The sequence below is a fragment of the Pelobates fuscus genome, chromosome 4 (genome assembly GCF_036172605.1).
Source record: "Pelobates fuscus isolate aPelFus1 chromosome 4, aPelFus1.pri, whole genome shotgun sequence".
NCBI lineage: Eukaryota > Metazoa > Chordata > Amphibia > Anura > Pelobatidae > Pelobates > Pelobates fuscus.
In genome coordinates, this window is record NC_086320.1 from 315,088,227 (window position 1) to 315,115,561 (window position 27,335).

Here is a 27,335-nt window from a genome sequence, read left to right on the forward strand (position 1 = left end):
GACGTGCTACAAAGCATTCCACCTCACTTTTGTCATGTTCACAGTAAGCATGTCAACCCACCCTATCACTATCTGATTCTGTATGTTCTGTATAGACTTACATAACAGATAGATAGGTACAGGGCTCGACTGGGACAAAAATTCAGCCCTGGCAGTTAAAGACAGAGCAGCCCACAAGGAAGGGTGGACAGGAAAGGTGGTGTGTTATGTCGCCACCAATTACAAGCACCCCCCGACCTCCCAATTGGTATGTTAGTGTGATGCCCCTCCAGAGCATTCAGTGTTTTTTTCTGCACAACGCAAGCATATGCGTTTGCTAGTGTCTTGTCTCTGGTGTCCCCAATAGTGGGATGCCACAGAACAAAAATGGAAAAGGATTGTTAAAGCATGTGTGGGGCTGCTCCCTGCCGTGTTGTATGTGTTTGGATATTTTTTATGTGATTGAATGTGTGTAGAGGAGACAGTTTATGCTGTAGAGTGTAAAGGGGTCTGTTTGTGGGGTATAATATGTAGCTAGAACATGTAGTGTATACGTGTGTTTTTGGCCTGTAAAGTGTGCGTGTGTGTGTTTATAGGGGCTTTATGTGCGTATGTGCGCCTAGTGGTGTGTTGTGTTTGCATGTAAGGACTGTATTCTCTATATATAGGAGCTGCAGGGGGTAGCATGGTGTGTATGCGTATAGGTGTTGTAGTGCAAGTGTATGAGTGCAGTGGTGGGGTGTTTATAGGGGGTATAGAGTTTGTAGTGCATTTGTATGTGTGCATGCAGGAGCCGTAATGTTTGTGTTTATAGGGAGTATAGCGTCTGTGTGTGAGTGCAGGGGGTGTAGTGTGTATATAGGGGATGTATAAAGGGGGTGTAGTGTGTGTGTGTGTATATAGGGTGTATAGTGTGTGTAGTGTGTAGGTGCAGAAGGTGTAGTACGTATATGGGGGGTGTAGTGTGTGTATATAGGGGGTGTAGTGTGTAGGTGCAGGAGGTGCAGTGTGTGTATATAGGGTGTATAGTGTGTAGGTGCAGGAGGTGCAGTGTGTATATAGGGGATGTAGTGTGTATATAGGGTGTGAAGTGTGTAAGTGGTGGGGTATAATTTATGTATATAAGGGCTGGATAGGGTTAAATAATCAATTTGCTAATTTCATTATTTAATTTAAAATAAAAAACCTACACATTTACTCCCCTTTCCTCTTATTACCTTGCAGGGGGAGAGGGAGCACACTGATAATCATCCCTGGTGATTGAGTGAGCTAGTGATGTGGCCTGTACCTACGCACAGATCATGCCTTTCTCTCATGAGAGCTGGAGTTTCACAGCGTTGCCGTGAGTTACCACAGCAACGCTCTGGAAATTTCAGAGAACGTGAGAGGGTTGCCCTGCGTGCTCAGTGGAGGCCCTTTGCTCTGTAACCAAATTCCCTTCCGGACCATGAGGGAATGGAGCTCTCTCTCTGGGCCAAGCTTCTATGCTTGGGCCAGCAGGAGAGATTTTTTGATATCTCCTGCCGACCTTGGCCTATGGCCATCGCGGCCCACCGGGCATTTGCCGGTTTGCCCAGATGGCCAGTCCGGGCCTGAGTAGATAGATAGATAGATTAGATAGACAGACAGACAGGGCCAGATTAAGAGCCCAGTGGGACTGGTGCTGACAATTATGAGGGGCCTAAGTACAGAATCTTATCGACCAAAAATACTAAACATACCTCACAAGCGTTATGTATCTGATGGAGATGTTGCCGGAGGGAAACTCATAGGATGCAGCTATAAGAAAATTCAGATTCTCTTAAAATATGCTAATCTCTCTCTAATTCATGCTTTCATCTTTCAAGTAAAGCCATATCCCCTAACAGCATTGTCCAGTGAAGCAGGAAGTCAATGGGCGATGTAAAAGGGTGGGCCACTGACGCGGATAGGGAAACCAGAACTCCCGAAAGGGCCGAATATGCCCAAAAAGGAGGCATATCTGCCCAAAGAATTGGAAGGCTAGTCTGGCATGAATGCATATCAGGCTGCCTGCCAATCATGCATGCTGGCCAACAGCATCCTGAGCTTGGCATAAATGCGTCTAATGATACGCTCGCTCTATGCTTTCGAAGGACTGTCCCCTAGCACTCACATGTCTTCTTGTCCCCTGGTATATAGTCTGAGACAAAGAAAAGGTGGATGTAGTTAGTGTAGAAGAAAGGGAACATGCCACAGTGTTAGAGAGACCAAAGTCAGCATTACCTTAACTAATTTCATTTCAGCTAGTCCACACAAGATTTGTTTCCACATATCCCTCTTAAGTTTCCATACTTAAGCAAGAGTTGCCACCTTTCTTGGAAAAAAATACAGGCCTTACTAATTTGCATAACTAATTATGTATGCGTGACATCACATAAATGTAAATCACAAGGAGGGACATAAGAGAAAATTCTGTAAAATCACCAAAAAACTACTTACAGTTTGACACAGACACTAGGGACACTGGGAGACATGGGAACACTGAGACACTAGGGACACTGGCTGGGAGACATGGGGACACTGAGACACTAGGGACACTGAGACACGTGGGGACACTGAGACACCAGGGACACTGGCTGGGAGACATGGGGACACTGAGACACTAGGGACAGAATGTCCCTAGTGTCTCAGTGTCCCCATGTCTCCCAGTGTCCCAACTGTTTCCTATGTCTCCCAGTGTCCTTAGTGTCTCAGTGTCCCCATGTGTGTCTGTGTCCCCAAGTGTCTGTGTCCCCATGTCTTCCAGCATCCCCTCGTGTCTGTGTCCCCTAGTGCCTCAGTGTCCCCACGTCTCAGTGTCCCCATGTGTGTCTGTGTCCCTGTGTCTCCAAGTATCTCAGCGTTCCCAGAGGTCTCCCTGTGTCCCCATGTCTCACAGTGTCCCCTAGTGTCTCAGTGTCCCCATGTCTCCCTGCAGCCTTTACCCCATCCTTCACTTCCCTGAGCTGTAGGCTGTCTCTGCAGGCTGGGAGCTGCTGTCTGGACTCTCTGTGCTGTGTAGGTGCCCTTCCACGGGTCAGTGAGTAAAGAAATGCAGGTATATGCTGTAACTTCCTATCCCTGCCTCTCTCCACACACACAGCGACCCCTACTGTCCGGTGCTGGTATTGCAGAGTATTTACAAATACAAAAAGATTAGTCCTGCACTCACTCCCATCACTCCTGGGCGGCAGCAACAACCACAGTACACATCAGCCACCCTACATATAGTAAAAACCATAGAAAAAGTTACCTGCGCTCTCTCCTGAATCCCTATGTATATTTAAACAAATGGAGGTCATTTAGTTACTCCAATGGCCATTGACCTCCATTTGTGTAAACATACATAGGGCTTCAGGAGAGAGTGCAGGTAACTTTTTCCTTGTTTTTTTACTATATTGCAGAGCATTTGTTTACACTGAGAAAAATAACTGCAATATTGGCACTGGCCAGGCAGCCTCAAATAAATACCAACCAGGTGGCAACCCTAAGTGTAGTGTGTAAAAAAAAATCAATGGGCCTATTCCATGGGCCTGGAGCTGCAGCTCCATCAGCCCCTATGTTAATCCGGCCCTGCAGACAGACAGATATGGAAGAATGGGTATACATTATATATGAATGTTTTTATCATGATTTTTTCATTTTGAACATATAACATTTAGAACACTCTAAGCAATATAACTGCTAGAATGTGCTTGGCAATCTACCTTGATTTCATATCAAACAAGCTAGGAACAGTTTAATTTAAACAGAAAACTCTCAGCATCCAGAGAGCACCCCCATCTCAGACCCTGATAAAGTGGTATTAACATTGCATTATCAATGTAATTTTCCAACAACAATGCACTAGAGCTAAAAACGATAGTGTTTATGATATTTACAGGATTATTTACTAAAGTCTGTACCGAATGGGGCAAAAGCATTCACTGCCGTATGGGGCCATTCGGACTGCAAAATCCAGACATTATTGACTAAATAAAAAAATGTCCAGATTGTGTAAACCAGGCCCCAGTTTTGCCTGAAATATGTCCAAATTTCAGCTGTACTGAACACCGAAATCCGAGCCTGGAGTCTTCATCTTCTCTTTAGACTTGGCTGTCAGAGTGCTCTGATTGGTTGGCATAGTAACCAACCAATCAGAGCAATTTTGGTCATATATAAATTTTCCCCACTTTTAGCGCTAAATCTGCAGATTGCAGTGAACCTTTCATGGCTAAAGATGGATATTTTTATATTGCACCTTGGTTTTGATTTGTTCCAGCCTTTTTTTTTTTTTTTTGGAATCAGACTTTTTTTTTTATATTCATTTGTGCCGTTGGTTGTTATGAGTTCTAATTTGGCCTTTTTTGGTGTGCTGAAGAACAGAAGAATTAGAAGAAAGAAGACTGGGTAAGGGTAAGTATAATTTGTTTATACTTTTAAAATTGATTACCCCCTCCTCATTATTATTAGGGTGGGGGAGTGGGAAGGGACTTTAATTTATTTTAGGGGGTGGGGGTTGCAAGGATATTGGGGACCCCTAGCTACTCAGGGGGCATTGCTATTATGTGGGAGGGTGGACAATGGCAATAATTAATTGGAGCCCCCACCAGCCACCCATGGGTGGTGGCCGTGGCGACACTAGGTCCTCCCCCCTTTATTATTATCATTAGGGCTCCTACCCGCCCTCCATGGGTGAGGGCCTGTGAAGTGGGCCCTAGGTCTTCCCCTATGAATATTTAGAGTAGCCCCCACATGATGGGATGGGGCCTTTTCTTGCAATTGCACAACAATGGCTTCCCAGTCGCTGTTTTTAAATATTTGGCATGTGGGGGGCATAGGGAGTTACAGTATCTCCATTATATTAATATGGGGATCTTATTGACATATTAATATGGGGATCTTATTTTTTTTTTTCATGTGGCAGCTGGCTAGCAAGAACTGGCCAGCCACCACATAATTAACATTTGTGTCACAGAGGTTTGTTTTAAACTATTTGCCTGATGGCTGCTAGTGCTGAAAGTGGGCAAATAGTTCTTCATGTTATCATTCACTTGCAAAAATCAAGTGAATGTTAATTTGCGAATGTGCATTCAATTTATCTTAGGTCACCATGCAGTTGATAATGGTTGATAAATCTCCGATAGCAAATGGAATTCGCCCATTTTCACCAGATATTGTCCATTCAGGAAAAAATCCATTGATTAGTGACTAACCCTGTTACAGTGCCCCTTTAATAATTATTTGGCTTAATCTATTTTTTTTTTTTTTTAATCAACCTTTATAGACCAGATACAAGTTTTACTTAAGCTTTGCTGCCACACTAGTTCATATTTAGCCCTTTCAGGTTCTTTAACCTGGTTTGAAATTTTGTGAAATTGCCGAAAGGAAATCAGGGTGAAGGGCCACCTGAAGTCCACAAATCTTATATTATTCTTATATACTTTTACCTCCCTCGCAGTGTCAGTAGATAATAACATGGTACCACACTAGTCATTTAAACCTTTTCTTTATTCCCTCGTTGAAGCAAATGACTTGTCCAACACTATAAATAATATCTGAAAGAGCAATCAGAGTAATCAGTGGGGGGCTTCAACCCCCAGTCAGTGGAATCATACGGTTAAATTATATACCAAACACAAAGTAAATGTTGTGATTGTTCAGAAAACCGTGGTCACGATCTGTAAGGTATTTTTATATATAAATATATGTTTGATTATAGTCCAACGTGAAATCAAATTCTTAGGATTTTAACCATTTCCGTATACAGGCTAAATAAATATATATGTTGGCATGAAAAAAAAAAAAAAAAATAAAATATATATATATATATATATAAAAATAAAAGCACAATTGAAACAACCAAATTCTGTAATTTTGCAGCCTGTTTTGGTAAGCAATATTTACCAATCTCATAATTTGACACTGAATAGCAACATTCATTAATAGCTAGCTGTAGTGAATGGAAAAAAAATCAATATGAATTATACAAATCAGTTTCCTAATTAGCTAGTGTGCCTGAATGAGCAGATTTAATTTGGGACTACAGTCTGCATGAAAAGAAATGATGAATTTCAGTTTGGCTATTTATCAGCTGATCTGTTTTGATCTGTGGCAAACAATATGTCGGCAGAACTTGCAGAAAATTAAAAGTGAGAATATAAACAATATAAAGAAAAAAATTGCAAAAACATATAGTTCCCATACACTGTAATCAATGTCCAAAGTTTCATTGGAAGGATTTTTTTTTACAGGACTAGAAAAAGTAGAAACTGATTGGAGGGGAGGAAACATCATTAAAAGATTAGCTCAGAGAGAAACCTACTGGATTAATGTCCTTAAAGGTTTACAACCAGGAGGACTAAATATTGATATAGATCTATGGTGCTTTCTGGATTGACATTTCAAAAGTTTCTCTCTTCCCTTTCACTCTCTCTTTTTTACGCTCTTTTAATGCTCTTTTCATGCACTTTTTATCCACACCCATATATGGGGATGTAAAGGGGATAAAATATAAGATATTCATTTTATTAATTTTACAAGTACCACTTTTATTTATATATGTGGCTGTATATACAGTTACATATATGAATGTACCATAAAAGAAGTGTAAGTAGTGTACTGCATTGCAGTATATATGGATGTGGATGAGAGTATTTATGTTTATACATGTACAGAACTTATATATATATATATGTTTCTGCTTTAGGGAAATACTGGGACCCATGAAGAATTGTATCTTAATTTTAATTTTAAACCCCTCCTTTCCCCTATTTCTTATCCCCTCCCTTACATGTGTATCTGTTGAGAATTAATACAGATATTCCGTTCTGGATCCGAATTTGGAACATGTAAGTGATTAAAAATATCTTTGCACTTTATTTATATTTGCATCATATTTGTGCAATTTCTTTTTCCAAACATCTATGGTTCAATGCTACTGAGGCTACATAGCAACAGGAGAAAAACCTAATGACATCTCCAAACATATTATGAAGGCTTGAATTTGACATTCAAAGTGTGAGTGGCCAATTGTATCTAAAACCACCTTCACGAATAACACAGTTAAGCACTATATTGTTCCTTTCTTCTTATTTTCTCTAGCAGATTCCCCCCTATTGTCTATATATACATGTAGAATTTATGTTTGGGATAAATCTCATGATCCCCATGATGTTCTAGTCTAGCGCTGACAATTTGAGTAAAAGTTATTTTTTTATCTTTAAGTATATTCGCACTGGGGGTGTTGGTGATTTTCCAGTATCTATTGATTTGTGCTATTCCTGCATCAAACTCAAGGCCGGACTGATAAACAATTTCAACCTGGGCTTTTAGGGCACAGCACCCAAATAGGAGGGGCAGAATAGAGAGGGGGCGTGGTTTTATCCCCAGTGACACGCACTTCCTACAAAGTGAGCATGTCTGCTCTGTGTCCCTCCAGGGCAACCAATGTGTAGAACCCTGCTGAAGAACTCTTCCAGAGGAAAAATGCCCTGTTTTGTTGACCTAGTGCAAGGAAATTAAATGACATGCTTCTTTGTGTTTGCTGGTGACCTATCTATGTTGTCCTAGTAAATGAGACAGCAGAGAACAAAATATGGGTGGTCTGGGAGAAAGTGTTGTATGTATGTGTGTGTGTGTGTCTGTGTGTGTGTGTGTGTGTATATATATATATGTGTGTGTGGAGGTTGCTTGTGGTGTTGTCTGTGTGTGTAGGTATGGCTACTTAGGGGGTAGGCTTCTTATTGTGTTGTGTATTTGTAGGGACTCTGCTTCTGTTTTTTGCATGTTTGTGGGGACTATGCTTGTGAGGATGTGTGTGTGAATAAAGCTGTTTGTAATGTAGTAAGTGTGTGCATATAGATAGGGGCTCTAGAATGTGTTTGTGATGTGATAGGGGATATGTGTGATAGAGGGATATGTGTTGTAGTGTGTTTTGGGGAAGTTAGGTGCTGTATTGTTGGGGGGAAGATAGGGGCTATACTGTTCTTGTTCTTGTGGAGGAGAAAAAGCTTCCCCCTCCGTCTTGCTTAACTTGGGCCAGGGTGGGGGCTATTAACCCCTGGTGGTTCAGAGGATAGATTAGTTAGTCTACACCTCCAGCAAGTGCAGACTGCTCGTTGCCAGGATAATGCTCCCAGGAGCAATGTAAGTGATCTGGACCCTCAGAAGGTGCAGACTGCAAGCTCCCTTCTTGCCACCTGCAGCACAATGAGCTGGCTGATGAGCGAGATCATTGATCTCCGCATTGGCTGTGGCACTCCAACTTTCTGGGCCAGTGCTGGATAGCGCTTGACTTCCACAGGGGAAATATTTGATCTTACCTTTTGACTTTGGCATGTGGCCAGGATGTGATGTGATAGATCAGTCATTTGGTAAAGTGGTAGGGAATAAATAGCATACATTCTAGTGGAAATGGCATGGTATGTTTGCCCAAACATACAATAATTTGGTATAAGAACTAGCAAGCATTTTCACTATATAGGTATTATGCTGCTTTTAGCAGATATGCATCGCTAGCATAAAGACAAGCAGTTCCTAGAAATGTGTGAAAATCTGGCAAATTCTGTTAATCCATTTAGGAATTGGGTGGCCAGTTGGTTTTAATCTGAGGTCAAAATCCATGTTTCTTTGTTGTATGTGACAGTGTGACTTCTTTCAATTGTATTCATTCTGTAGAATATGTTGAGACTTTGTAAGAAAAAAAAAATCATAATTCTGGCAATCTTTTTCTCCTAATAACTAATTTTTTTCCTGTTTTAGGGCTTGGAAGTCCATACTGACTATACAGCACTCCTGGATTCCTTGGCTATGCATGGCTGGCAACTAACATGTGTCCTCTCAACCCCTATTGTAAAAACAAACCGGTATGTAGTGTTTATTTTTTGCTAATATAACTTTAGACCTCAATAGCTTTTATTGTGATGTAAAACCCATATCACTAGTTTGAGAGTGAATGTTCTGCATTTTTTAATTATACATTTATTGAGAATTTAGATTCATTACAAAAGTATAAAGATAATGGAACAGGAATGAGCTATAAGTAATACAATGTACATTTGAATGCAAGGCATCTCATGGAATGACGATAACAAATGGCAATCTTTTTATATCCCAATTCAAATTTTGGAGAGAATTTCCATATATTATTCACCAAATCTGAACTTATCATAACTCACCTTTCCTATAGTCTCTGATAGAAGACTTATACGACTTATATGATGTAGACGTAGATGTAGGCGCTAAAGGGCCTGTATAATAATCAAACAAAAATTCTTCAAAACAAAATAATTAACTTTGTATTTGCAGCACACCCTCTTTTTTTAACTTTATATATCGCACAAACAGCACTTGTCAGCTTTCTACTGTTGAGTGTTAAAATCTGAACTACAACTCCTAAAAACTTGAGTCATGACGTCATATTCCGCATGTATTTTTTAGCTGAAAGGAAAACACTGTTGGTTGATAGGGTGGGGCAGAACGGATGGATTTATGAGGTAATTGTTAAAAAACAAACAAAAGAAGACCTAAAAAATCCCACATATAAATCACTGCAACCTACACTACATCTTGCATGTGTGGGTGTCTTGAGTATCATGACTGAGTAACATCCTGGTTTGAGAGCTCACTGCAGAAGCTACAAAGCCTTCAGATTTACAGCTAATGCAGGGACTTTAAATGAATATTTCCTGATTATTTCTTTGTTTTTTTTGCATATATTTTTTTATATCACTATCTATATAATAGATTAAAAAAGGAGTGTGTCAGCTCCAACTAGGAGTGTCCCCTTTAATGTTTCATTCTCCTATCTCCAACATCGAAACAGTTAAACCAATTTGTCCTGCAGGGGGTTAACAGGCAGCACTGGTAGTGCAAAAATTACCCAGCGAAAATCGAGTTTGGCACAATCACAGAGATGCCGGGTTGTTATGAAAAACATGCTAGTTATGCTCATCTTTACTCATCATATGGAGTTAATTAGCAATTTTGTTTGTGTGATTAAGCAACATTTATCCACAGGCTGCATCACAAATTATTAACTAAAAAAAACAGGCAGACATTAAGGTAGAGACAATGAAAAAAATGAAGTAAACTCAGAATAAAATGATGTTACAGAAATTGTTTAGGTTTGAGCTTTGTGTCCAATAAAAAAGATTGCCGTTAGATATAGAACCTATTCAGAGGGCAGAGTTTAAGGAAGCCTGATAGCTATTTATATTACCCCCCGCCCCCCTCCACCATTACCCTCTTATCCATCTCCGCAATGCTCTATCCTGCCGCCTTGACTCCATAGTTTGTGGAGTCATAGTTTGTCACGTTTGATAAAGACCCTGAGGTTGGCTCAAAATGCTGCCGGTTCCACACAGGTGCAATAAATCTCGTCTTGTCATTTATTTTGGTGTTGCGATTTCTTATTGATTTTTTTTTTTTTTTTTTACTCCATAGTTGAGATCATCAATCCTGGTGATCTCAGCCAATCCAGTGCTTCTACTAAGCACTGGGAAGCTAGTGTGCATTTATGTGCTGCACCAATCAAATTCTGCATTTCATTGAGAGCCCAGTTTGTCAGGAAGATAACCACTAGAGGTGTGTTTAACCCTGGAAAGGAAACATTGCAGTTTCCACAAAACTGCTAAATTCTACATTGTGGGTTAAAATTAAAGAACCACTGCACCCGGAGCATTTTGTTGACATGTAGTGGTCTGGGTGCCTTCAACTGTCCTGTGAATGAGCGTAACTAGGAATTCTCCAGTGTGACAGCTGATTGGCAGGTCTCTATACTAGCAGGAAGGCAGGAAGTATGCACGGTAATTGTTTAATTCCTTCCCACTTGGTTCCTTCTCAAATTAGTGTTACTCACCACAAAGCAGTTACATGCCATAAAATTTGCCACTTCCTCTTACAGTCTCTCTGATGAGGTAATATTTTGCCACTAGTTTCGTTCATGAAAAAAAACACATGAACAGAGCTTATCAGCAAAGTAACATCACTGTTTTTACTACCCTGCACACCAATTTCATTCATTTTTCATCAACTACTTCCAAATGCTGATCTACATATCCCATAAACGCATGCTGGGCAGAATTTTGTGTAATATGCACAAATAGTAAGAGAGAACTAGAATTCTCTGGGATGTTTCAGGCATTTCTTCATCTGCGGAGGACTCTCTAAATAACCTTTTCTGTCTAGTATATCTCCCAATCTGTTTGAAGATTATAATGGCAGCAATTTCTAGTTAGAGCACCATGTTTTATGCTGAGAATTTCCCCACCACTATCTGCTGTATGGATTTCAAACTCGCCATTGGAATCCAAGTACAGAGGCCTCTCTTACCCTGCATGTCCTGTGTGCTCCTCTCCCCAGCCTGCTCCATGCAGTTCCGGGGTAATAGTGCAGTTCCACACATCATAAGGTACTCCAGAGGCTGGAGATACAGAGGTGAAGAAGAGCTTGATTGCACTACATTACTAATGGTGACTCTGGTGAGAGCTTCTTAGTTAGCACCGGAGATAAAATAAATTAATTATTGGGAATTTGGGAGATGTCTCTGATCTTCCCAGCCACCCATTTCCTCCTGATTGTGTGTATGCTGCAGTGCAGCAGCTCTCTGATGAAAGACTGGCACCCAAAGACAATGCCCCTCTCTGCGTCCCCCCACACTTCCCCCACTGCCTGAGTATAACACACTGAGTATTAAATGGATGTGTGGATAGCGTCAATTTCCTATGTGAATATTTTTGTTCTTATTTGTTTAACATTTTTATGTAGCTCTCCTATGGTAAAATTGTTGTACTAAAACCTTTTTACCTGACTAAACCTAAGATTAGGTCAACATTATGGTACCCTGCCCAGCCCTGCCAAGGTAATTCTTACTAAACAAAGAGAAAGCAGAAACTACAAATTAAACTCAAATAAAATGTATTTTCTTGCAGTCCCTGCGTATTTACGGAATCATTTTTGGTAGGTAGACTGAGGTCAAATTAAATTCATTTGCGAGTTGTCATTATGCGAGGACATCCGTAGGCAGCGGGAGCACATGTTAAATTGAAGTTCATCATCCATAAGTGGAATGAATAATTGTCAGTTTTTTCGTCATACTTGTTCTCTAAAAATCTGATTGATACAGATTTTGTTCTAGCTTAGTTAACCATCTGCCACCAGAAATATATTTTCATCAGCAGAAGTATTTTAATTACTGTTTCTCTAATTAAAGTGTCCATGTCTTGTAACTTTCTGTTAATGGACAGTTCATAAGGCTCACCTACGTAGTTGCTTTTAAACTATCTTCAAGTGTTGGAACTGTCTGAATTTGTAAGGGCAAGACCTTTTGTATCCTTGGATAGTTCTTGTATTATAACATGAGATTCACTGATGGATGTACCTGATCGCCAAACAATCTTTATGTATGATGTCTTTGAAAATGCGCCACTAGCAGCCTCAGAAAAGTTAGGATGGCTCCATTGACTCAAGATGTTCTGGACACATGCGGAACAGCAGGAAATATAATTTATCACAACTGGATACGCTTGTCAATTCAGCTATTCAGGGTCTGTGTTCTGATGGTAAATGTAATCAAAGATTCTTAATATTAGGTGACAGACGTTGAACACGGTGTGGTTGTCTGCTATTATTTATTGTCATTCCTTGGGCAAGGAACACTTTTTGCCTAGAGAAAGAGAGACACAAAAAGTAAGAGTCATCGGAGGAAAGAGAAATGCATTTAGTCTCTTAGGAGTTTGTGATACACAAATCTTCTGAGAGTTCCTATAGTGTTTGCAGTGTTGCAATGCGATTAGTTGGAAGTACATTAAAACAATCACACTGCAGAGAAGGGTCAGGTCACACGGATGATGTAGTGGCACTTAAATCACCTTTTGATTTTAGAACAACCCCATTTTTTCTTATCTTTATTTTTTTACCATTATTTATTTTGGAAGAAATGATCTTGGAACCTAATCTCTATGAAATGTTCTTTTTGAGCTGAAGGACGCAGTTGTTCTACCTCCATCTTTCTGGTTGGCAGAAAATGTACAGATCCCGTGATCTGACCTGCTGAAGGACATTATAACCCCTAGTGGACACAGGTTTATTAAATAATATTAGACCCCATAGACCAGAATGAGAGCCTCTTCCTGGTCTGACTGTCTGATGCTTTCATGTGGCTTAGCAACACCTGCAGAAATGTTAAAGGTGAGTATTTGTTATTATTTTAATATTATTTGTTGCATGTTTTAACATATTATGCCTATAAAGCAGAGTTCAATATAAAGCCCAGTTTTGTAAAGAGATAATATACTTACCCAACGCTCTCTTTAATGTCTCCATGTTCCACATCAGTCCATGTTCAGGTCCTGTTGACTTCATCTGTCAGTAGCCCATGTCACTACTACTGCTATACTTTCACCCTTGCAGGAGAGAATAAGACTGGTATCTATTGAAGATCTCCACAATTGTGCATCGCACAAGAAGGTGCCAGTAACCACCAGCCATCTTGAATGGCACAATGTAGTAACAAAAACTCAGCTTATTGCCACATTTTGCCAAAATGCAACTTATATGAGTTTACATTAATTTCAAATTTAATGAAATTAAATTTCAAAGCAGTCTGTACCAATCTGTCTTTAAAAAAAAAAAAAAAAAAAGAATGGAGGAAGTACATATATTTGACATCACAGTCAGTTACCTCCTCATTCCCTTCATATGTTACCACTTACTGCAAGTATACTATTAAAGGGACATTGTAGGCACCCAGACCACTTCAGCTCATTGAAGTGGTCTTTCAAACTCCCATCACCCTTAACCCTGCAGTGGTAATTATGGCAGTTTTTATAAACTGCAATAATTACCTCTAAGAGTTAACTCCTCCTCTAGTGGTTGTCTACCAGACAGCCACTAGAGGGACTTCCAGAATTGAAACTGACTTTTGGTCTGTTATCTGACACTGGACATCCTCACTTTCTGCATGAGGTCCTCCAGCATCAGATTTTCCACATAGGAAAGCATTGAATAATGCTTTCCAATGGGGACATCCTAATGCGAGCGTGGCCATTGAAGCGCATGCGCATTAGGTCTCCCTCCGGCAGACATGGGCAGAGCTAAGCCAGCATAGAGGGACATTGACGCGGGACCCAGTTAAGTGACTGAAGGGGTTATTAACCCCTTCAGCGCCGCGGGAGGGGGCCTTGACAGAGGGGGAAGCTATAGTGCTAGGAAAACAAGTTTGTTTTCTGGCATTATAGTGTCCCTTTATTTGTCTCTGCCATGACCAGTGGCGTACTAAGGGGGGGCGGAGGGGGCAGTCCGCCCCCCTTGCCACCAGGGTGGGGGGTGCCATGACCCTGGTCTGGGTGCTGGAGGGGGCTGTGTGAGCTGTGGCCGCACAGTGCCCCATGGTAATTAGGGTGCCCCATGGTAGTTAGGAAAAGCTCACACACGCAAAGAGCGGCTGAACTGGCCTCACGGAGGTAAAGTGGGGGTGGAGCTAATACAAATCAGGGGCGGAGCCAAACCAGCATCCGGGGGGGGCTTATTACGGCCCTTAACCGCTGCTGTTACTGCTGCACATGGAGGTGCAGCAAGATGGAATCCCTGCTTCTCCACAGGCTTCAGGGAAGGACTTCAGGGAATCCAGTCCTCCTCCAGCCCACTGTCTGTAAGTAAGAGTGTGTGTCTGTGTGTGTGTATGTCTGTGTGTGTGTGAGTGTGTGTGTGTGTAAAACTGTCTGCCTGTAACTGTGTCTGTAACTGTCTGCCTGTAACTGTGTCTGTAACTGTCTGCCTGTAACTTTGTGTGTGTGTGTGTGTGTGTGTGTGACTGCCTGTAACCGTGTGTGTGACTATCGGTCTGTGACTGTGTGTGTGAGTGACTGACTGTATATGTGACTGTCTGTCTTAAACTGTGTGCGTGACTGTCTGGCTATGACTGTGTGTGACTGCATGTGACTATGTATGTGTGACTGTCTGCCTGTGACTGTTTGATGTTGCCTGTAAACGTGTGTGTGATTATCTGTCTGTGACTGTGGGCATGTGACGTCTGCTGCTGCCGTGTGTGTGTCAATGTATATGTGACTGACTGCCTGTAACTGTGTGCATGACTGTCTGTGACTGTATATGTGACTGTGTGCGTGTTACTGTATGCCTGTAACTGTGTGTGTGACTGTCTGCCTGTAAATGTGTGTGTGGGGGGGGGGCTGCAGGGATTTTGTAGAAGGGGGCAGGGGTTTTGTATTGGGACAGGAGTCTTTATAAAGGGGGATAAGCAGGGGATTTGTGGAAGGGGGTTGCGGGGGTTTTGTAGACACACATACTGATACGTATATAGGCATACATACTGACACACAGATACTGAGACATACACACATATACAGACACACAGGCGTACATAGTGACAGACACATACTAACAGACATGCATACAGACATACATACAGGCATGCATACAGACATGGATACAGACATGCATACAGACATACATTCATACTGGCATACATGCATTCATACAGACACTGACATCCATACATACACACATTCATAATGACATACATACATTCATACAGACAGACAGACATACATACACACATTCATAATGACATGCAGACATACATACACTGACATTCATACACACATAATGACATGCATACAGACATGCATTCATACATACATACATTCATAATGGCATACATACATTCATACAGACATACACACATTCATGATGACATGCAGACATACATACACTGACATTCATATACACATAATGACATGCATACATACACACAGACAGACAGACAGACATACACACACACAGCTCATTTTCCAGCCACCCTCCTGTTTCTTACTTTGTCTTTGCAGGAGGGTGGCTGGCTGGGGCTGATGGGACTGGGAGCCGGCTGGCTCTCCCTCTTCATTGCCGGGCGCGCGCTCCTCCCACGCGGAGTAAGCTGGAAGTGACCACTTCCTCCCAGCAGCACTTGCGCTGCGGCAGCATTTTTTCCATTTTTTTTTTTAAAGGGGCTCGGTCGCGCTATACCACGGCCACAGCGCTGACCGGGCCCCTGAAGATATGGGGCCCATCGGGTGGCCCTAAGTGCATGGGCCACCCGATGGGCCCCATCAGCATGCGGGCCCCGGTGCTACTGCACCGGCGGCAGTTCCGCAGCTACACGTGGGGCTGGGTAAGAGTGTTCTATTCTGGTATTGCCTTTCAGTATAAAGTCTTTTATACAATTATATAAAGGGTGAAGAATTAGTTTAGCTTATAACCATGTATTGCTGTTCTTCAACAGGAATTGCATGTTAAAATGGTGTTTTTAGAGGCCTTGAAAGATTGAAAATGTGAAATTACAAATGGTAAAATATAATGAATCCTACATGAAAAGAAAATATCTTTCTAAATTCACTGATGCCCTGTAAATTAAATACGGTTTGTGTGGTATAAAAAGAATGCTCTGTCCAAAATAAAAGAGAAAATGCCAGAAACGGTGTAATACTAAACGCTAAAAAAGACAATAATTCACGTGATTTTTAAAGTATTTTTAAAAATATTTCCCTTACCACTTGTGATTTAATTATAATATTTTCAATCTGCTGGGAAACTGTGACCTACCGTCTAATATATTTAGTCTCTCACACTCTGACTGGGAGTAATAGGAGTAAAAGTCTGTTGTTAATACTAGGGATGAGGCTAAAAACTCGTTAAAATTTCATCTGAGATTAGAATAGAAAAATATTATGCATGTATATTGAAAATAAATATTGTGCTATATCACCGTGGAGAATGTCCCGATTCCTGACTATCTCCATTGTGGAAAGTAATAAATGTAATTTAAATGGAAATGCAGGGTTTTTGTGGGTAATGGGAGATACTGTTAGCTTGCATGGGGCCTTACCTGTGGGATGGGATGACTTGTTAACGAATTCATGAATCTGTTTTCCAGGGATGGGAATGTCACTACCAAGCAGATAGTGTTTCTGCAGAGACCAGCACTGCCTCATAAGATGAAGAAAAAAGAACCAAAGGTATTTTTCGCAGTTCACATTCAATTTAACTCTCGCTGCACTTGGGAATCTACAGTGACAGGATGGCCTGTTAATCTTAATGTTATCTGGAAAAGCAGTGAAACCCGTCTCCATGTCACTTGATTTCTTCCTTTTCATCAACATTGAAGAGTTCTGATGCCTCCTTTAATGTTTTTATTAAATGTTATTTAATATGATACATATATAAGAATCACAGATTAAAGGGACACTATAGTCACCAGAACAACTACAAGCTTAATGTTCTGGTGCGTATAGTCAGTCCCTGCAGGCTTTTTGCAGTAAACACTGCCTTTTCAGAGAAATGGCGGTGTTTACATTGTAGCCTAGGGACACCTCCAGTGGCCACTCCTCAGATGGCTGCTAGAGGTGCCTCATGGGTCAGTGCTGCACAGTGTCAGGGGATGCTGATTGGCCCAGGGCGGCGTTTGACTCCGCCTTGGTCACCCTCCTTGGCTGAAATTATCAGAATCGATGATCTCAGGCAATCCATTGCTTTACCAGCAACGGCAGACAGTGTGGCCCTGGAAATAAAGTATGTTTTCTAGTTATTTAAAGAGAAGCCGGGGGGCTAGCATGTTTTTAACACTATTGGGTCAGGAATACACGTTTGTGTATTGTAACGTCAAGTCATGTGGATCTATGCACAATGAAATGGACCAGGGTGGATTTAGTATAGGTTTCTGGTCAGGCAGGCACAGGTCTCCTAAATAATGTGTATGATCACAGAAACCTCAATTTGAAGACTTTTGTGACCTGCTGGAGATATTGGAACAGTCTTTATGTACAGACCCCTCTCATTGAGCTGTTTTTTGGCCATGATGAGAAATTAAATATGTATACTGTAGCAACTGCTGCAGGGCCTGGGGTTCTCCTCAAATTTACTGAAAATGTTTACTGCTGACAAAATCTAAATTCTCCTCATCTTTTTCTACTATGACTTTAAATGTCTCATGCAGACCTACTGTATACAGGGGCAATTTGATATGATCATACAGGACCAGTTATCCATTAACATTTATCTTAAAGAACCAAGTTTGGTTTTGCTGAATACAGGGTGATATAAATTAGCATTTTGGTTCGTCCATATCCACAGAATGTGACAACTTAAAATGTGAATGGTTTAACCCCTTAACCCCTTAAGGACAGATGACGGATATATTCCGTCATGATTCCCTTTTATTCCAGAAGTTGTGTCCTTAAGGGGCTAAGGACCAAACTTCTGGAATTAAAGGGAATCATGACATGTCACACATGTCATGTGTCCTTAAGGGGTTAAAGACATACTGAAGTATGTTTGTGAAAATCACGGGGAACATTGAGGCTTCAGGATCTTAAAACAAAATAAACAGCAGACCAACTGCTGTTTGTAATTTAACAGCTACCTTTGCAACCAAGACAGATACAGCACAATAAATATTAAATCAGACAAATCTGAACAAGTTTCAATCCCATTGGTATCCTGAGAACCTACACTCTAAACACAGTGTGCAGGAAGTTTATAAGTAAACAAAGTCTAAAAGTTTAATTTTACAAAGTGTGAGTGCACATAGTGATTGTACTATTGCTTGGAGTTCCAGTGGAAAAAAATGTCAAGAGACATAAGGTCCACTAACACTTATAATTCACATTATGGTTGTTACCGTGCCTGTAAATGAACAGTGAAGTCGCCAAATGTATCTCATGAGGATTTATTGAAAAAGCAATCTTGATACTTCTTTGACATGAGAAAAAGAGATTATATAGTGCCAGGTTTAGTAATGATCTGATTTTATTGAATTCCTCTTCAGTTTAGAAAAAAAAAAGTGTCGAGGTTAACACAGTGAGGGAGTTTAAGCATGCGTGGAATAGACATATGGCTATCCTAGACCTAAGATAAGGCCAGGGACTAATTAAAAGACTAATTCTGACTTGATGGGCAGAATGGTTCTTATCTGCCATCACATTCTATGTTTCTATTTAAATATGTGTCTTCAGAAAATTTGAGAATATGTATCTTTGTTTTTCATGAGCACCAGGTACATATCTAGATAAAGTGGACTTGATGTAGGAAATATGTGATACTACCAGTTAATTATTGGTGATACAAAAAGTAGGACGTCCATAGATGTGTATACTTACCAAAGTGATACATGGTTCCTAATTAAAACTAATACAGTGTTTGTATAATAAGGTATGTGGTTACTTGCAGTAGGATTCTTTCAAACTCTCTGGTTGCCTTACACTGAGTAACTTCTAGATTCTGCTAAAATTGGAAGAGACATATTGGGCTCCATCCCAGATATAGCAGCAAATCTCTGAGCAAACTCATTCTTCTGTGGGCTTACAGTAGTGCTTAACTCCAGTCCAGTGTGGATATTGGCTACCTTTTTCCCTGTTTAGGAAATGTGTTTAGAGCATTTTTCTTCAACATGAGGTCGATGAGTGTTGGTGCCCAAGAGATTTGGATTGGCCTACCCTGTCTAAAACAATACAGCTTACCGTATATTGTATCACTTTAATAACTTTATACTATTTACTCACCTCTCTAAATATTTTGTCCTTAATATTAGAAATAGTCATTGCTGGTGTAGAAAAAAAAACCAATGGTTTAAAAAAAAAAAAGTACAACCATCCTCCTGACAGCACTTTATGACGTCCTTTTTTTACTTTAAAAAAAAAATGCAACCTAGAATAAGTAATGGCTGGAGACTACCGGTCAATCTGCATGTGTCTGGGCCATATTCCTCGCCTGTAAATGGGAGAATATGTACTTTAGGGGACACTATAATCACCAGAACAACTACAGCTTAATTTAGTGGTTTTGGTGAGTATTGTAAGTCCCTGCAGGCCTTTCAATGTAAACATTGCCTTTTCAGATATAAGGCTGTGTTTGTGTTATTGCCTAGTAACACTTCGAGTGGTAGTCACTCAGACACTTCCTGTGTCAGTGCTGCACAATATGCACCACCCATATTCAGCATCTCCCTGATCTGCATGGACTCGCTGAACATTCCCATAGAGATGCATTGTTGATTCAGTGCATCACTATGAGGAGATGTTGATTGGTGCAGCGTTTTGCCACGCGTGCTCAGTAGCCTTTAAATGCTTTCCTATGAGAAAGCATTGAATTGGCTGAGATCATCAAGACTGATGATCTCAGCCATGAAGGCAGGGCCAGCCATGGCGACACCACATTGGCGTGGTAAAAAAGTGAGTAAAATCACCTTTTCAGGGCAATCAGAGAGGGGCCAGTGGCTTTAACAGCCACACCAGCCCTATAGTGTCAGGAATACATGCCATAGTGTTCCTTTAACTTCATACACTCCCCGGTTGTAATCCCCTCTACCCACCTTTGCGACAATGCTGTTTCTTGCCTTACATGAGCTTCCTCACCGCTCATTGTTTAAAACTAAGCTCTTCTATTAAAAGATGATTTTCAGGATGACTTGGAACAGAACGTTATTTTAAAACATTTTGAACAAGTAGCTGTTTTTTACATAATAATAATAATAATAATCAGGAGCAGCAAGAGCTGCTTTCCTTACATTAAATCCAAACAATGCGAACAATGAAGAAATGGCAGTACTGAGCAAACAGTAAAATGGCTGTTTTCCCCCCCCCCAATTAGAAACTTGAAGTCCCCCCCAAAAAAAAAACAAAAAAAACAGCAACTCACATATGAAGAAAAAATGGCTTTCTAGAATCTTTAGCAGATGGTTTATAATGGTTTATAATTATTCATGTTTAAAGATGCATCTGCATGGGGAGGAATAGCCTTAAATCTGTTTTTCGCACACTTCTTGAAGTATCAACCTGACAAAAATCTACAAACTTTCCAACGTGTTGAATGATAATGGCTGTTGAGAAGCAGTTTTATTTTAGGGGGTGTGACTGTAGGTGTGGTCAATGGCATTTCCGTAAACCTTTAGGAACGTGTATATGACCTATAATTGGTCACATAGCCTAAGACCACACTAGGTTTTTTTTTTAAACATTTTTCTGCATATATATATAAATAAAGTTTTTAAAAGGCACAGTTTGCATATTGTTGCTTTGGAGTTGTGTGATCCAGCTGTATACTGTATATCCATACCTCAATGGCGTTTGAGATCTGGAGAGATAGTCCAAGTCGTTTTTTTCTGTTGTCATGTGTTTCCTGGTTTACCAATATAATTGACAACAACATGATAAATGTTACTGAAAGGTTACCTGTAGTTCTCTGTTCTTCTTCACATCCTTTTCAATTACATTTTGACGCTGAGCAAATACCAAGTCCAGACCCACATCATTTAGGCAACCAGTGTTACTTTTCAGATACAACCTGCCCGGCACCATTTTGGCACTGACACTAAAGCACGTTCTAGGTTTACATCATTCTGCCAGATATATGCACATAAGACTTCATAGAGCTCTGTGCCATTGCCCTGGCAATTCCCAATAAAGCTTTCTTTGTTCAGTGTGTTGTTTGGTAAACCGACCTGGCTTGTTTGAGTATCCTGATTTCTGTACCCCTAGTCCCGGCCTGGCATTACGTTCTTATGTATTTCTGGATCCCCAAGACTTTGGTTTGTTTCTTTGTATACTATAGGCACAGGCACTGTATTAAGCCCGGCCACAAGGTCTGGTAATACACCTCTATCCCTTTCATACTATTGGCATAGCATAGGTTCAAATTATGCGTGTTGGGTCATACCCTTCACTTTGACGGTTACAAGTGACAAGAAAAAAGAGACAGGTTGAGTTGTGTTCTAACTAGGGAGGGGATACTTGGGACATATGATTCTACCATATGGATCCTTTTGGCAGCAAAACTTAATATAATGTAGAGCTGGAATTTTTCTAAATATTTTTGGCACTTGACAATGGATGAATAATCACTTAATCACTAAACCACCATAGCCAAGCTTTTAATTGCATCATTTCCCAAAATACCAATCCACACCCATATAACCTCATCATTTAATTTAGCCCTTTATCAATTTCTTATTTCATTATAGTCAGAACCTATGAGAACATGGACATTAGGGAACATGTTATGAAAAGATGCATACCGTGCTGATCTATTATAAAAACAAATATATTTTTCATAATGACAACACACCATATATTTTCCTTTCTAGCCGAGCACTCACTCACATTTTTTTATATAAACGTCTTCCACTTGTGTTCTGCTTGTCGTAAACCCAAATAATATATGTTTGAAGTGTAGTGCCTCTGCAATTATTGTATTGTAAAGTGATTATTCTACATTGTCCTTTCAGTTTCAGTGGAGGTTTTCCAAAGATGAAAAGCACAGCAAGCACTCTAAGAAATTGAAGGGGAAGACAAATTCCAAAGACAACCAGTACTCAGATGGTAAAAAAGAATCGGACAAAAACAGGAAAAATGAGGAGCTGCCGAAAATCAATGAAACAGTTGATGATAACATCTACGTAGACCAGCAGAGTGATGGGGGCACACACATCAAAACTGATGGTCTGATTGAGGAAGTAATAGCTCCACCAAAAAATGATGACGTTGAAGTCGAACGAGAATCTCTCGATACAAAGGTTGACAGTGCATTGTTGCACGGGGAAGATTTGACAGAAGATTTAAAGGAAGTGAACTTAGGATACACTGAACAGACCCAGAGTCTTATTGAAGAAATCATTGGTGATGATGTTGTAAATGGAGAAAAGGAAACAGATGTCACCCTCGACAAAGTTGAGAATGACAGGGATATTTGCCCAGTAGAGTGTGGTGAAAATTAATGTGATGGTCAGTCTGGCCTTCTAAGGGACTAAATGAGCACTTTTACACTGACTGATGACCTGAGGAAATGTATTTCATTATGTTGTCTTTGACATACAATCACAGTTGTGTTAGGAGCACTATGTGGTTGAATATATATGTGTGTGTGTATATACAAGTATGTATACACACACACACCTATATACATACACATACACACACAGACATGGTTAACCAGTAAAGCTATATACAGTATATGTATACACATTTCTACATCTATTAAAGACACACACAAACACTCACATATGTGTGTGTATGTATGTGTATATATATATATACACACACACACAAACATATATATATATATACATATTTCTGCACTAGTTTAACATTTTTGTAAGCAGCACTGCATAAAGTTGCATCCTTCTTTGATGTAGTTTTGTTTACTGTTTTGTACAAATGAATATTCAGTATTAAAAGAAGATTTAGCTATCATTTATAGTAAAAGCTGGTAATTATTGTTACATTTTGCCTTACCACACATAATGTGTTTAGTTTGTGTAGGAGGACTCTGTAGTGATTAAACTTTTGTTGAAAGATGAATGCGGCATTTTCCTATGGGCAGGATAAATGCCTTTTTTATTATACAGTGCTTTTACTGCTCAACTGGTTTGACACAAATTGCATAGGCTGGTAACAAGCAATTGTATATTCTTGGAATATCTTTCTACATGAGTAACTCATCCGTTCTACAAAATGATATACCACACCACTACTAGAGGGAGAACCACTTAGAAACATATATGACCAATTAGGATGAATAAAAATGCATGTTACGAAGCTATTTGCATGCACAACATATATAAAATACACAACCCAGAGAAAAGCACAAGTTGTTCTTGAAAAAAACTGTTATTAGTAAAAATAGCACCTTATTAAAAAGTTGCTCAGTATTCCAACTTCTGGTTTATGCTGCGCAAGTGACAATGTAAAGCCTTTTCTTAATTTGGGAACAATCAGTGTTAAACAAGAAAATTCCCAAGCCCTGTAAACCATATATGAAGTTTTCAACTGGGCTTGTCCTACCATAGAGCAATCATTACATTTCAATAGGCTATAAAAAAAAATTGCTCATGCTGCCTATTCGAAAACATCACAAATGTTTAAATTGACTGTGACTTTGACAATGCTAACCTGCAAAGATACTTTTTTTGTATTATGCAGAGATACACATTTTATCAGCCCTGTTCTATTTGTCCTCTTAACCACTTAATGCAGCTGTATGAACTATAGCTACAAATAACAAGCAATGTAAATATAAAACTGCGTAGTGACAATGTTTCCATATTTACTGCATCTTAACGATTATCCTCAGTCATTAGTCGCCACTCTCCTGTCAAACCAAGTTAAATGAGTAGATTTTGTCTTTAGACTCAGAAATGACTTGTTAGACTGACGCTGGTTAAACAGTCAACAATACAATGAGGGATGTGAGGTGACAAAGACATCTGTTGACATTCTTATGCCCCGTTTCCACTGAGTTGTAAGGTTCGGGTCGATACAGTCTGGTACGCTATTTTGAGTGTTTTCATTATGAAAGTGGCCCATACAACCGAACCAAACTGCACCATTCCTGGGCCCCCTTCAGATGTAGGTCCATAGGAAATAGTACGGTATGGTTAGGGTGGAGCTACTGGTGTCACACTATACAATCCATTGATTGGCGGACAGGAAAACGTCAGTGCTCATGACAAATGACATGCTAGGCATTTGGTCTAAAACCTGCATGCCCCCAGGCGGTCCGACTTGAAGTGGAAACGCTCACCTGAATAGGCTGGACCATTCGAACCCTTCCGAACCGTACCGACCCGAACCATACCGCTTAGTGGAAACAAGGCATAAATGGACACTTGCTGATGCATTAGTGACTTCATTTTTCATAGGTTGACTACTCACTGATAAACAAGTTTGAACTTGAATGGACCTGAGTCTTTTTTCTATCTAGATAACTACGTATGTAACTATGTCTAGCCAGACATTTCCTCGAGGACAGGTTGCCCACCACAGCTACAACTCAATGCAATTACAGTGTTTCAGACATGTCTACAGCAGCAATAAACATCCAACAAACATAGATTATAAGCTTAAGTCTCCGGTAAATAAATGAATCTCCATCACACATCGAAAAATAACATAAAACATTAATATTATTTAATTCATTAATCAATTTTGATATTTTAAGATAGACTTCTACTTTGTGTTACAGATGTAAAGGGAAATATTTCAGCTTTTTAAATATGTATATTGTTTAAATGAAAATAAAGATATATTCAGATTGGTACATATGTTAATATGAATATGTTTGTTTTGTTTTTTTGTAACCGAACAATCACAACTAGACAAATAGTAACTAGAGGTAGAAAATTAGCACCCAGTAGATGATCTGCCCATTGTTAAAATCTTTAGTACGTGATATACAAGTCTATATATAAACCACGAACCTTTCCCTTTGTTTTTTGTGTATTCAGATTCTGAATTCTGGTTTTGATATCTGGGAAAAGTGTAAAGCAGTGGATTGTCATTATATACACTATACTTATCAGGTATATATACCGGTAATATGATAATCTGATGATGTTTACTTCTGGGTACTGTATACCATATTACCATGTGTTTAAGAAGTGAATTTAGACTTGTTCCCTGTGGAATGTACTATAGTACATATGTCCTAGAATTAAATAAGCTTAAAGCAAATAAGAAAATATATAAATTCTGACAATGAAGACCACTGGTTGGTTTTTTGTTTTGTTTTTTTGCTAGCTCACTGCATTATTTTCTTTCATTTTATGTTGGTCAAATAAAATTGTTCTACACATTAATATTTTATTTCATTAGTCTTTTTTTACTGTGATGTAAAATCATCGAACTGCATGTATGACGATCTAAAGAGCGCAAAGATGTTGTGTGTGTCAATACGTATTTTATTCTGTGTCCATCAGGAAGTGTGTAGGTGTAATTGTTTGGCAAGGCTTGTACTGGCTTGATTGCCGGTGAAGGCATGTACTGGTTCAAACATCCATTAAGGTGTGTTCTGTGAGAGTGAAGATCAACTTGCGTGCTGGTGTCACTTTTGTAAAAGTTTTTGCGTGTATCCGTCAACGTTTATTATAATTTATTGCCATTTATATAGGGCCATCTTATTCGGCAGTGCTGTACATTATTATGAAGAGGGAAATTAAACAATAAATTTGACATTTACAATATGTTACAGGAACAGTAGGTTGATGAGGAGCCTGTTCGAAAGAGCTTACAGTCTAGAGAAGATACAGAAAGGGCAGAGTGGGGTATAGCAACTAAGCGACGAGGTGGGAAAGCAACAGAACTGGTTGAGAGTGGAGTGTGGTCCTTTAAGAGAGAGCAAGAGACGGGTTTGTGAACTAGAGGTTTATTTTGGTATCTGGCTAATTCCTGTAAAGTGTCAATCAGTGTGAATGTTTGGATCAGTTAAAGTTTGAAGCTATGAAGATTCCTGCTGTGCCATCACCCAGCATGGTGTGAATCTATGAATGTACAAATTAATTAATGTTCCTGCTGGTGTGAATACAATTGATGAATCCACGAAGGTGCCTGCTAGTGAAAAGGGCCACTGTGGCAAGGCTTATACCAGCCAGGCCTTAAGTGACACGCCACTACATACCTGGAGAAGCATAGTCAACAGGAGCGAGGTGCTTCTCGCCAGCCCTACATTTTCACTCACCAGTGGCAAGTGGAGTTTTTAATCCCTGCGTTATGGTATATGTCTGTATATCATTATCTGTCCTAGATATAAAGATGTACATCTTTATAAAAGAACAAAAATGTTGATTAACATAAGGGAACATGAAAATATCAATGGAAGAGCAGTTACGCAGCTACATTTTAAAGTATTAATGAAGGTGTGTGCATGCATGTGTGGTTGAGTTTCATTCAGGTGCATGTAGATTCATGAGTATCTATGAAGTTACATTCTGCATTTGTGTGTACCCATTAAGGTGTGTGTAGTGAGAGCACACATATCATGTGGCTGCTGTTAGTTGTATGGAGTTATGAATGTGTCAATTCTGTGTAGGTAAGTGTCCATGCAGCAATGTGTAGGAATCAGTGCGCATCATAAAAGAAGTCCACAGATAAGAATGAACATCCTCCAAGATATGAGCAACTATGGGTTCTTTTCGTGAAGATGGGCGAAGGTTGGAGTATCCTTGACATTGTTTCCAGGTATACAAAATACAGATTAATGGGGATTTCCGCCCCCCCCCCCTCCCTGTTCCCCTTTTTTCTCTTGCTTTCATTAATGACTATCATGAGTAGCAGAATTGTAAAATTTTGACTGATGAAAATAGGACTTGCTATCAAGAAGATGAAATGTATTTCATGATATGTGTTTGTAAGGGTGTTGGAAATACCTAAACCGCCCTGCGGTTGTAATGTGTAATTATCGAGGTGTAAAGTGAGGCGAGTAACGGCCATTTCTTCAGTGAGCCTCAAAAAAACACCAGATTTCTTTGTCAAAGGAATAAAAATGTACTCGTCTGTTTTTATAAAATCTTCAAAAACTAAGAACAGCAGAAACACATTTTACACTTAGTTGCT

General features: G+C 39.8%; 1 protein-coding gene across 1 annotated transcript in view; it reads left to right on the forward strand.

The window, feature by feature from the left end:
• The window catches only part of RFTN1 (raftlin, lipid raft linker 1), a 359,175-nt gene extending 336,130 nt beyond the window's left edge, over nt 1-23,045 (forward strand). Inside the window, exons 8-10 of the mRNA XM_063452313.1 lie at nt 8,722-8,825; nt 16,892-16,973; nt 22,235-23,045. Coding sequence (XP_063308383.1) covers nt 8,722-8,825; nt 16,892-16,973; nt 22,235-22,723 — 675 coding nt within the window. The 3' untranslated portion in view covers nt 22,724-23,045. The remainder of the gene's footprint in view (nt 1-8,721; nt 8,826-16,891; nt 16,974-22,234) is intronic.
• The last annotated feature ends 4,290 nt before the right edge of the window (nt 23,046-27,335 follow it).